Genomic DNA, 12,216 nt, shown 5'->3' on the forward strand with positions numbered 1-12,216 from the left:
ACAGTGCCTGCGAGAACAGACGTGGGTGCTGCGTTCTGTAAGTAAGAAAAAGGCTACAGGGACCTCTGTCTTTGTTCATGCCTCCTTTCTCTTTTCCTTTATTTCTGTGTCTGCTCTTGGTGTCGTGAACTGACTCGTTGATTATAAATGGTAAGGAATAAATCCAAAGGGATGAGCAGTGTTTTGTCTGGGAGTTGTTGGAGCCTGTGTGGTTCTGTGAGGGCCTGGTTCTGATCCTCTATGTTCACCTGTGTCCTAAGTGACCACTGGCCCAATGGGAGCTGGGGATAGTCACTTACAATGGCCAGTCCTTGCCTATAGACAGATGGAAGGCACTCTTTTGCTATGGAAAATCCAGAACATGAAAATACTTGGAAAAAATATATATGGACTCTTCCCGTTTATCCATAACTCAGCCAAACACAGTCATCTACGTTTTGACAGACTCATTTCATGCATCTACCGCAGCTTCTTTTTTTGTAGAATATTTCATAATGTATCCAAGACGTCCTCTAGCTGCCCCAACTAAAAAAACTTGAGAATGCCTCTGCCTGTGTTCAGGTGTTTGTCAGTATAACCAGCTGCTACCGGTGACACAGGCAGGGTTAGCAAGAACTGCTTGCTACTCCCTGGAGTTCACCCACTCACAGCATTCCCTTTGACCAGGGTGGTTTTTCCTTTGTCGGTTGGTTGAGTCCCGGCATTTCTGTTGAGTGGTGGTGTCCCTCCCTGTGTGTAAGGTGCACCTCCTTGGGATTTCCCCTGTGGCGTTGCCTGGGGGAAGAGACTGAGCTTCCCCTCCCATAGTCTGTGTTTGCCTGATCACTGGCACGAAGTACTGTTTCTCCACCCCCCACCCCCCATCTTTTACATTAAAGGCTGTTGAGACCTGGGACTTAATTCAATGCTGGTGCAGCATTTTAGGCAAAAATCCTACCTGTAATGCCCTGAGGCTCATCTCTTTTCCTTCTTTTTTCTTTCCTTCCTTCCTCCCTTCCTTCCCTCCCTCCCTCCCTCCCTCCCTTCCTTCCATTTATTAGAGTCAAAGACCTCCAACCAGAGTGGCATGGGGGAGGGGAGGGATTCAAAGAGAGGAAAAAACCCAAAGGACCCCATGGCACTATTTTTTTTTTTAAAGATTTATTTATTTATTTGAAAATTAGAGTTACACAAATAGAGAAGGAGAGGCAGAGAGAGAGAAAGGTCTTCTGTCTGCTGGTTCACTCCCCAGTTGGCCGTAATGGTCAGAGCTGAGCTGATCTGAAGCCAAGATCCTGGAGCTTCTAACAGGTCTTCCACTTGGGCCGTCTTCCACTGCTTTCCTAGGCCATAGCAGAGAGCTAGATTGGAAGTAGAGCAGCTGGGACTCAAACCAGCATCCATATGGGATGCTGGCACTGCAGGTGGTGGCTTTACCTACTGTCACAGTGCCAGCCCCAAGCACTGGGGTTTTTAAGTACAGTTTTGAAAAAAAAAAACAACTTGACAATCAGATTGACATCCTGTTACCAGGCGGGGACGGAACCCATTAGAAGACCTGATTTACAATCCTTTGTCCTGTTTGGCTTGCTCATGATAAAACAAAAAGCCATCTGGTGGGTGGGATAGGTAACTTGTTTTCATAATAAACTGTGATCACCACTCCCTTGCTATTCTCATGATAAATTTGGAGATTCCTAGCCAGCGCCATGGCTCAATAGGCTAATCCTCTGCTTAGGCACACCAGGTTCTAGTCCCGGTCTGGGTGCCGGATTCTGTCCAGGTTGCTCCTCTTCCAGTCCAGCTCTCTGCTGTGGCCCGGGAGTGCAGTGGAGGATGGCCCAAGTGCTTGGGCCCTGCACCCGCATGGGAGACCAGGGGAGGCACCTGGCTCCTGGCTTTGGATCAGCGTGGTGCACCGGCTGTAGCCGCCATTTGAGGGGTGAACCAACGGCAAAGGAAGACCTTTCTCTGTCTCTCTCTCTCACTGTCTAACTCTGCCTGTCCAAAAAAAAAAAAAAAAAAAAATTGGAGATTCCTAAGGAAGGAGGGCAGACATTTTGTTCTTGCTAAAGATAACCTTTTTGGGGGAAAGCAAGCATTCTACACCCCAAATTCCACTGAGACCACCCTGACTGCCTATTAACCCATCTGTCTCCTCACATCCCACCTCCAGAAGAATGGCCCCTGACATCTGTTAGGGGGACTGGATGATCGCTCTGGCTGCTTCACTGGGAAGGGGGTCTAGACAGGGTTCCAGCAGGAGGTGGCTTCTCCAGGGAGATCAGTGCCAGCTTGCAGAAACTGCTTCCATCCGAGGTTTCATGTGCATGGCCACCTAGAGTTTCACTGTTTCAAGTCTGGAGAAAATGAATCTCACAAGCAGTTGGAACTCCCAGGATCTAAAACAAAGGACAGAGAGGACCTAAGAAAGATGCTGTCTAAACCACGAGCAAGTTTTCCCATTGAGAGGCAAATAGAAACTGACAGAAAGGGCCTGATAGTAATCAGATGGGCTTTATGGCCTGGCCAGGTGTGAGGCCCTGACCTGTCCACCTCTTCACAGGGGGTACGGGAAGAGACATCATAAGGGAGGTGTGCACCTCGTCAGGGAAGGCACCTGTTTGCTTCCATTACCTAGCTGGCCTGTGAGGAGAGGCATTTCCAAAAGGAAAACATTGATTAGTTAATACACAGTTCTGCCTGCGATGTTGCTGGCTCTACTTGGCCATTCGCTCGACAGCAGTGGTTACTTTGGAAGCTGAGCTGAGTGAAGGGCCTTGCAGCTTAGAGCGAACAAGGCCTGCGGCTCTGACCTGGGCGTCCTTAGACTCTAGAGCAGGTCCATTTCCAACTCCTGGCTGGCAGAGCTGCCAGGGCTCTTCATCAGCTGACTTCTGCTGAGGCCCTGACTTTCCACATGGAAACGCGATGCAGTGGGCTGGCCTGCTGGGTCTCCTGGATGGCGGATCACTGTAAAGCAGGCCTGCCTCTTACCTCTACATTGCTGCTGCTGTCTAGCTTTCTCCTCCTCCTGGTTTTTATTAAAACAGACCAGGGGAGACCTTTAGGAGGATGCAAGTCAAGGGGGTGCTGTCCCATCTCTAATCTCTGGTGGCCTAAACTGGAAGTCTGTAGGCACAGGCATGTTCTGACAGTGGTTTTTCTGGGAGTTAGACAGTGCCCATAGGGAAGCTATGTCCGCACTTTACAACTTTCTGTTCCTTCGCCTGCTCTGAAAGGGAGGTTTTGCCTGTTTACCGTGCCCATGGCAAAGTGAAGCTAGCATGAGGCTCGCCCATCGGCACCATCCCGAGGTCTGTCTGTGCGGAGCGTGCACGGGGTCTTGGCCCCTGTGATCGGCCCCTGCCTTTCTTCCAGAGGTCTCCATGAGCACCATTTCCGAGGTCCTCGGGAGGAGGGTTCAGCTGAAAGGGCTGATTGGAAAGAGAGCCATGAAGTGCCCGTACTGTGATTTCTACTTCATGAAGAACGGCTCAGACCTTCAGCGCCACATCTGGGCTCACGAAGGTGAGTGCTGGCCTTTGCACATGGAGCTCCCCTTTGACTCCTGAGCCGCTGGACCACATCTGCGGAGTGCTCTGGGAGGAAGCCATGTCCTCCTGTCCCCTGCGTTTCTTTAGAACACAGAGGTGTGTCCATCAGCCGGCTGGTGGTGGTGGGGTGGTTTAGATCAGGACTGCATGACTGCATTGGCAGTGGGTGCAGGTGTGTCCTTCCTCAGGCCCTCGTAGTTATCATGACATCAGGGAGCAGCAAGCAAGGGTCTGAGAACAGGAAGCCCTTGTGCCTGCTGCGGTGCATTGCCTACGGCAGGCATTGAGGACCTGGTGGCTCACAACTGGGCGAAGGTGAGGAGGGCAGCAGAGTCCCCCAGTCCCCACGGTGTCATCGGCCACGTTGGGGAGGAGTCAGAGGGTGGAAAGTGGAGTGGGAGGAGGAACAGGGGTTTGCGTGTGCGGGGTTGATGGGGGCCACTCCCTGGGACTCTGGGCAGTTGGGAGTCAATGCTGTGCTGCAGGCAGCAGGCCCCGCCTCCTCTTCTCCCCCAGTAGGAATGAGCCCTCCTCCCACTCTCTGCCCCTCACCCCTCATGCCCAGAATGTGGGTGGGAGCCGCGGGTCCAGGAAAAGCCCCTCCACACCTCTGCAGAGAGCCCCTTTCTGCTGGTTGGGAGCCTGGAGCACTGCAGATGGGAAAATCAGCTGAGGAGACAGCGATGGAGGAGTGGGAGTTTTCCGTGACAGGGATGAAAGCGATCTGTCCCCAGGCCCCAGGGAGGGAGCTGTTAGGAGAGAGACCCCCAGCTCAGGGAAAGGAAGCGTATCCCATAGAGCAGGACCCTGGCGAAGGCAGAGGCGCTGAGACCAGACGCCTAGGTCAGGAGATGGCTTCTTGGGTTCCCAGCATTTATTGAACCTCAACCGGCTGCCAGGCAGTGAGCCCAGTGCTTCACCCACATTCTCTGATTTACCTTAGAGGTACGTGCTGTGACCTTGTTTTACCTATGAGGTGACAGGCCAGGGTCACACAGCTAGCAGTAGTGAGCTGGGATCCAGACCCATGCTGCTCCCTGTCCCTTCTCCACCGGCCGCGCTGTCATCGGGAAGCATGCAGCAGGCATGTGTGCACCTGTTAGTTCCTGTCACGGCGTTGAGGCATCCGTAGCCGCAGTTTGCTCGGCAAAGGAGGTGGAGGCCGATGCATGAGCCTGGAGGGCAGGTTTTGGCGCTTAGGGAGGTACGGGGAGCTGACCCCGATGGAGGTACATGGAGCCCGGGTTTCTGAAGACTCTAGGTGTCTAAAGGCATCAGGCTGTGTGGTTGTGCTCACGTGAGAGACTCCAGGCTCTGGAGGGACATAGGGCTGGGTTCAAATCCTGCCCTCACCACTTCAGAGCTGTGGGATGGGACAAAGAATCCAATTTGTCTAAACTCAGTTTACTTACCTATGACATAGGACTGTGAGCTACTTTGGGATGTGTTGCAAGGATGGATGAGATAATTCATGTAAATTAATAACTTAACTATTACATGTGATGACGCACGATGTGTCTGAAAATATTCCAGCATTTTAAACAGCTTCAGGATTGTGACAAATGTTCACCTATGAGTTTCTTTGATGAGGCCCTGCAAGTGGAAAAAGCAGGTCTGTACTCCCAGGGCTGTGTTTGGGGCCCTTGGAGTTGATCTCTGCACCGTAACACTTCCTGCTCTCTGCATACTCTCAAAGGAAAACAGGGAACTAAAGAAGCAAAGATAAAAAAAAATCAAGAGAAAAAGAAACCCAGAGTAGTTGCTGTTGTCATATTGGCTGTCTGTGTAGAAGTTTGGCTCACACGTGACGTGTGTCCCTCGGGGGTCTGAACTCTGCTGCAGGTCCCATGGAGAGCAAGCGCTGGACTTGGGACCCACCCACTCCTGCAGTCCTCAGAAGTGGGTCTCGGTGGGTGGGAGCGAGAGAATTTGGAGTAGATGGTGTCTCAGGGCCCTGTGGTGGGCCAGCGCCGAGCTACGGATAGTCCAGAGTTTGGACACCTGGCCTGTCTGCACCAGAGTCTCCCTCTGGCTCCCTCAGCACACGTGACCGTGAGAGCGTGGGGCTGCAGAGCCGTCAGGTGGCTCTCCACGGCGGCACAGCTGGCCAGTGGGAGGGGAAGCCGTGAGTGGAGATACTCCTTCAAACCCTGGGTAGCTGTGCTTGGCGCATCTCCTTCCAGGCACAATGGGAACAGAAGTTAGGAATTTGGCTTCTCCAGGATGGGGAGCATTCTTGAGGTCTGTGAGCCTTCTAGAAGGGCACCTGGCCGTGCAGTAGCCGAGCAGAGTTCAGCCGTTCAGACACTGATATGATGTGCAGAGAGTCGGCGTCACTGAGCTGTGTGCCGCCATCGCGTGATCTGTGCGGCTTCCCATGGTGGGGAGAATCCTGAGCCGTCTGTAGCTTTGACCTGGTGTTGGAACACCTGGTGGGCAGCACACAGTACAGTAACGTGAGCTCACTCCAGGCCACAGCCCTGCTTTCAGGAGAGTGTGTTATTAATGAGCAGCCCAGAACAGGGGACATGGGGTCTAGAAGGTTCCTTGGAGGTGGCTGTTGGTCCCATCTCTTCACAAACATGGGAACTAGTTCATGGTCATGCAGCCTGGTAGTGCTTGTGGTTAGATTACATCACTTTGCTCTCCAGAAACCCAGCCCAGGGCTGTGCTTTGCATAGGCCACAAAGTGTGTTGGGTCGTTGTGTGCACCTGAGCTCTGAACCCCAGGATGTATCCACAGCCTCCTTAAAGCCCTGGTTTCCCCAGGTGTGGAGCCAGATGCAGTATGGATAGCAGGTGCAAGTGCTTGGTTCATTAAGAATTCTCTGATAGGTCCCTGTGTTCAGATTCAGGGACCCCTCTGTCATCCCCATAGCACATCATGGCCTGTTTGCTTGTCTGTGGCTCCCAGTGGATGTGGAGGTGGGGACCAGCTCATCTCAGGTCCAGAATTAGCCCTCAGTAGGGATTTGCTGAACACAAGATGAGTTCCATGCCAAGACGCTGCCGTGGTCTCAGTCCCTAGCCCAACAATTGCCAGCGCCGTAAAGCTTTGTTTGTTTTATGAAGTAAAACAGGCTTTCAAATCTGATCCTGGGTGCCTGATCCCATTGATTTTTGCAAAGGCCCTTGGTGCCTGTAATTTGTTAAGTTTAATGCAGTTCAATTGAATGTAATGACCGTCTGCCCCGAAAGTTGCTCAGGGCCTCTGTCCTCAAGGAGTTCCCAGAGCATCAGGAGAGGCGGATGGGAAGAGCTCACTGTAACCGGCACTGCCCACTCCAGCCAGCTGAGTTACAGGACTTGGGAGCACTGGCAGGGAACTGGGGAGATCCACTTGGGAAGGTCAGAGAAAGCTGCAGGTGGAGGCACCTGGGAGACCCAGACAGAAGGAGCCTCCCAGACAGAGGGAGCAGCTGGGTGGGTGCCAGGCATGGGAATGTATGTGGCATGTTGGAGAGCAGCAGGTGTACTCTTTTATCCATACAGACACTTTGCATTTGTTTGTCTGCTCTTTGGAGTCACTCGCGTGTACTCGTCAATGTCCATATTTACAGGATGGCATGTGTGTGTCCCCCGCTAGGTGTGAAGCCCTTCAAATGTTCCTTGTGCGAATACGCAACTCGTAGCAAGAGCAACCTCAAGGCTCACATGAATCGTCACAGCACCGAGAAGACCCACCTGTGCGACATGTGTGGCAAGAAATTCAAGTCGAAAGGGACGCTGAAAAGTCACAAGCTCCTGCACACTGCTGATGGTGAGTGCCCCAGGCTCAGTGCGTGGTCTGAAGCTGGAGTTCCCGGGGCGGAAGCCACTGGGTGTCTTTCAGAACTGACACAGGGCAGTCCTAGCCCGTCTTCCTCCTGCCCATACTCAGTCCTGGGGCAGCCTGTGGCTCCCAGCAATCGTGGGGTTGGGTGGTCACTGAGCATGTGGGGGCTGTTGCACAGAGGGACACTGCCACAGGGAGCCAGGCATCCTTGCTTCCGGAAGTTTCTCTCCAGCCTGAGGATTGTGAGGGGCAACCTTGGTCACACCTGGCTGGATGTGTCATCCAAGCTGCCCCCTGTGTTCAGTCCAAAGTGGGGCTCAGCCTAAAATATGAACAATGCTTGGGGGCTGGTGTGGCACAGCAGGTTAGTCCACTTCCTGCAACGCTGGCATCACATAGGAGTACCATTTAGCGTCCTGTCTGTTCCACTTCCAATCCAGCTCCCCGCTAATGCACTTGGGGAAGCAGCAGGTGACCTGAATGCTTGGGCCCCTGCCACCCACGTGGGAGACCTGGATGGAATTCCTAGCTTCTGGCTTCAGCCTAGCCCAACCCTGGCTGTTGTAGCCATTTGGGGAGTGAACCAGTGGATGAAAGATCTCTCTCTCTCTGTAACCCTGCTTTTCAAATAAATAGATAAATCTTTTAAAAAATTTAAAAAGTAATAGAAGACAAACAACACTCGGGCAGATTTGACCCTGATAAGGGACAGTTCATGGGTTTCTTATTTCCTTCGGATGCACTGATTGTGTGTCATCCGCGAAGGCAGGGTCTGTGGATAACAGTTCTGCAAAGCTGAGGACCCTGATGGCCAGGGGAACACAGGTACGGTGACAGACACGCTGGGACCCCGGGCAGGAGGGTGCAGCCCGAGGTGGGCCAGTGTCTGGGAAGGGCCCTCTCTGTGCACCGTGTAGAACAGGAGAAGGCTGGCTCTCTGAGCCAGGAAAGGGCTTCACGGCTCTGCATTTCACTTACAAACCCTGTCTGTGGAGGGACCTGTGCCTACTCCATGTAATCAGATGAACATTTGCTTAGAAATTTACTGTTGTTTTAGCACAGTTACATACAAAAATCGGGATTGGGTGTTTAAGTCAGTTATTTTGGGCCCGGCGCCGTGGCTCACTTGGCTAATCCTCTGCCTGTGGTGCCGGCATCCCATATGGGCACCGGGTTCTAGTCCCGGTTGCTCCTCGTCCAGTCCAGCTCTCTGCGGTGGCCCGAGAAGGCAGTGGAGGATGGCCCAAGTGCTTGGGCCCCTGCACCCGCGTGGGAGACCAGGAGGAAGCACCTGGCTCCTGGCTTCGGATTGGCTCAGCGCTGGCTGTAGCAGCCATTTAGGGGGTGAACCAACGGAAGGAAGACCTTTCTCTCTGTCTTTCTCCCTCACTGTCTGTAACTCTACCTATCAAATAAATAAATAAAAAATCTTTAGAAAAAAAATAAATCAAAGTTATTTCAACAGTGACTTAATTTCAGAACTTAGGGCACGGTATAGCTACTGAGTCCCACGTTTACTGTGAGAGTGTTCTGGGCACCAGTCACGTTGTGGGTGCAAGGTCACAGCTTGGGGAGAGTTTGGTTGAGCTTCAGGGACTTATTGGAAAGCTGAATGCTTGGCTGGGATTCGTCAGGGTTCAGGGTTGAGGCTTAAGGCTGAGCTCTTGTAAAACTTGAGTAGTTGCTCTCTGAAAAAACCATCATCAAAATAAAACAGGCAGTGGCTATGATGGCCGTGAAGGCACTGGGGCCGCATGGTTGTTCATGAACCGTGAGCTCCACCAACAGTGAGCCTCACTGATCCCTGTGTATCCCCTCAAGTCCTCCAGCCATGTAGAGAATCTGTCTGTTGAGCCAGGGGAGTCTGGAGTGTCCCCAGCCTGTGTAACAGGGGCTGCTAGGGGTGTGCTGGCCTCACGCCTGGTTCAGTGGGCTGGGCTGTGTGCAGAGAGCAGAGTGCTGGACTTGGAGGAGTGTGGCCGGTGTGACGCCCTGGGCCTGTCCTGCCTCTCAGGTGTGTGCTGCCCTGGGCACAGCTGTGCTTGTCATCAAGTCAGTGACAAACCTTTCCTGAAAGGGAGCGACCTCACCAACCTTACGAAGTATGTTGTAGCAAAACCACTCATCTGCGTGGCTTCTCTCCTTTTGTTTCTCTGACCTTCTGGGGAGGATGAGGTGTCTGTACAGTCACTGTCTGGGAACAAGGGCTCGGTAACCAGGTGCGTTGCCAAGCCCTCGGGCCAGCTGCCCTCAGCACTTGGCTTCGGCCTTGTCACTCGGCAGCGTAAGAGGGACCTTCCTGTTTCCTGGTCTCTCCCAGCCTCCGTGCTCTGTGGTCCCAGGAAGAAAGAGCAGACAGGGAACGGAGGTGTGGAAATGCACAGTGCCCACAAGGCTGAATCTTTCTGGGTCTGAGATGGTCACATCTCCCAGGCTGCTGTGCCTCGAAGTGCCCTGTGTCTCTTGGGACGCTTGCCCCATGCTCTCCTGTCTTCCTGAGGGTGGCTGGCTTGGGGAGGAGGGGGCAGAGCCGTAGAGCAGTAGTTCTGGCCCCACTGACAGAGTCCGGTAGCATCGTCACACTGTGCGCTGTTCTGCCCTTCCCCTACAACTTGTTCCCAGCAGAAACTCTGGAAAGAGATGGCTCTTCCCCACTTGTGTTATCTTGTTGACTTATTAGAGCTCTATGTGTCTAAATGCTTTGTCCTATGTCGCAAATGTTTCTTCCCAACTTATCACTTGCTTTTATTTTGTATTCTTTAAGATAGAGAAGTTGATTAACTGCTTATTTAAATTTGTTAGTGTTTTCCTTTTTTTTTTTTTTTCCTTCATGATTTCTCTGTGTTAAAAGAGACTTTCTGATTTGGGCATAAACATTTTTTCTTTAAGTTTTATTTTATGGTTTCTTAACATTTCAGAAATTTGGTATCCTCAAAATGTATTTTAATGTGTGGTATGTGATAAGATCCTGTTTCCAAACATTTATCAATTCTCTCTGAACATTTATAGAGAAATCAGTCCCTTCACTTTCATATTTTAGTGCCAGAATTCCCCACGTTGCTGGTTTAATTCTGAGATTTTGCTCTGTTTCAATGACTTCTGTTCTACTACATTGCTTTTAGAATGTTTCAGTACTTGCAGCTTTATTGTTAAATGCATACAGATTATGCCATTCCATTTTATTTTATTTGTGAATACTAGTTAGTTCTCTAATTATCATTCCTTTGGGTAAGCTTTGGGATTGTTTGGTGAAGTTAGGAAAACTAGCTTGGCCTTCATTGTGGGGCAAGGACTCGTCAGACATTCGCCCACTCTGGCCTGCTTAGAGTTCATGGGCGGGGGCCGGGGGAGGGGGTGGTGCGTTCACACTGACTGACTTCTTGGTGGTCTTACCAGGGCCCCCAGCTTTAGCCATAGGATCAGCTCTTTATTTGGCAGCAAACACTGCTTTAGAAATTATTTGCATGTAATTGCACTGGTTACATCAGTAAGAGCCCAGTAGGGTGTTCTGTGGAGAAGCCGCTTGGAGCAGACACAGCCAGAGTCCTGGGTGGCAGCCTTCTCTGCCACCCCTTCGTGGGTGGCCTGGGTCACGTGGGCTCAGTTTTCTCATCTGTCACACCCCCTTGCCGAATGGGGCTGAGGCTCCGCTGACAAGAAGGCACACCCCACCGTTGCCCGGGTTTCCTCCTGCCCTCTGGCTGCCTCTCCCCACGTCTTCTCCTGGGTCCTCCTTGTCTCTGATCCCTACATCTTGGAAGGCCTGGGGCTCAGCCCCTGGCTGCTTTTCTCTCATGCTCACAGCACGAAGTGATCTCTGTAGGCCTTAAACACTGTTGACATCGCAGGTTCTCAAGTGGCACATTGGCCGTGTGCTCTCCCCCGGGCTGCAGCGCTGCGTCCGTGGCTGCCCACTCTGGGTCTGCCCAGGGAGTCTGAGGGGCCCTGCGCCTAGCAGGGCCCACCTGAGCTCCTGTTCCTCCCCACAGCACGCCTCTTACCACCAGGCATCACCACACTTTGACAGGAGATGGTGAATATTTAGGTTTGACGACTTCTTCCGTGTGTTCTATTTCTTGCTCTTTTTTGTTGTTGTTGTTGCTTGTTTTGCTTTTACAAACCTTGATAATCTGTGAAAGTCGGCCTTAGACTCCCAGCTGTACAAAAGCAGGCAGATGTGGCCTGGGGCATAGTACTGCCCTTGGCCACACCCATCTCTGCAAGGCAGCTCCTTGTCAGTCACTGGCATCAGAAACCTCGGGTCAGTCCTGGCAGTCGCCTCATTCTCAGAGGGTCACCAGGGGTCCACTAGCCGAATCCCTGGAGTTCCCTCTTCAGCATGGTCCGGTCTCCTCCCACCTCTTGCTGGGTCCCTCCCACACCAGCCATGGTCATCTCTGTAAGCCGTTCCTGCAGTGGCCTCCTGACTGCTCTCCCTGCGTCTGCCCTTGTGCCCTGGGTCTTTCTCAGGGTAGCAGCTCCTTGAAACCCCGAGTTCAGAACCCTCCCCAAGACCTGCCACAGCCTGGCTGAACTTCCCAGCCACACTCAGCTCCTCGAAGGCCCTGTGGCCTCCTTCCTGCCCCTCCTGTGTGCCAGGTGCACACCCATCTCAGAGCCTTTGCCACAGCCCTTGACCTCCTCCTATCTCAGTGGATGCGTCAGTCTGGCCCTCTAGGGCTTTACCGCAGCTGTCTCTCAGTGTGCCTCCCCTAGGCACTGTGCCTGTTTTAAAGTGCCTCCCACTTTTCTCCCTGGCTGGTCTTTCTCTGAGGGCCTGGACAATTTTCTTGCTAATAATGAATGTTCTGGGTTTTCCACTAAGCTCTACAAGCAGGGATTTTCTTTTCTTTCTTTTTTTTTTTTTTTTACTCCATTGGTTTTGTACCCTTAGCACCCAGGACA

The 12,216-nt window shown here is 52.3% G+C and overlaps 1 protein-coding gene across 3 annotated transcripts in view; it reads left to right on the top strand.

The window, feature by feature from the left end:
* Positions 1-12,216, top strand: part of ZFAT (zinc finger and AT-hook domain containing) — a 330,215-nt gene that overhangs the window by 235,739 nt on the left and 82,260 nt on the right. For all 3 annotated transcript variants that reach the window (XM_062187952.1, XM_062187951.1, XM_062187953.1), the window contains 2 exons: positions 3,361-3,510; positions 7,123-7,296. In XM_062187952.1, the coding sequence (XP_062043936.1) occupies positions 3,361-3,510; positions 7,123-7,296 (324 nt within the window). The remainder of the gene's footprint in view (positions 1-3,360; positions 3,511-7,122; positions 7,297-12,216) is intronic.

Source organism: Lepus europaeus, chromosome 4 (assembly GCF_033115175.1).
Source record: "Lepus europaeus isolate LE1 chromosome 4, mLepTim1.pri, whole genome shotgun sequence".
NCBI classification, from domain to species: Eukaryota; Metazoa; Chordata; class Mammalia; order Lagomorpha; family Leporidae; genus Lepus; species Lepus europaeus.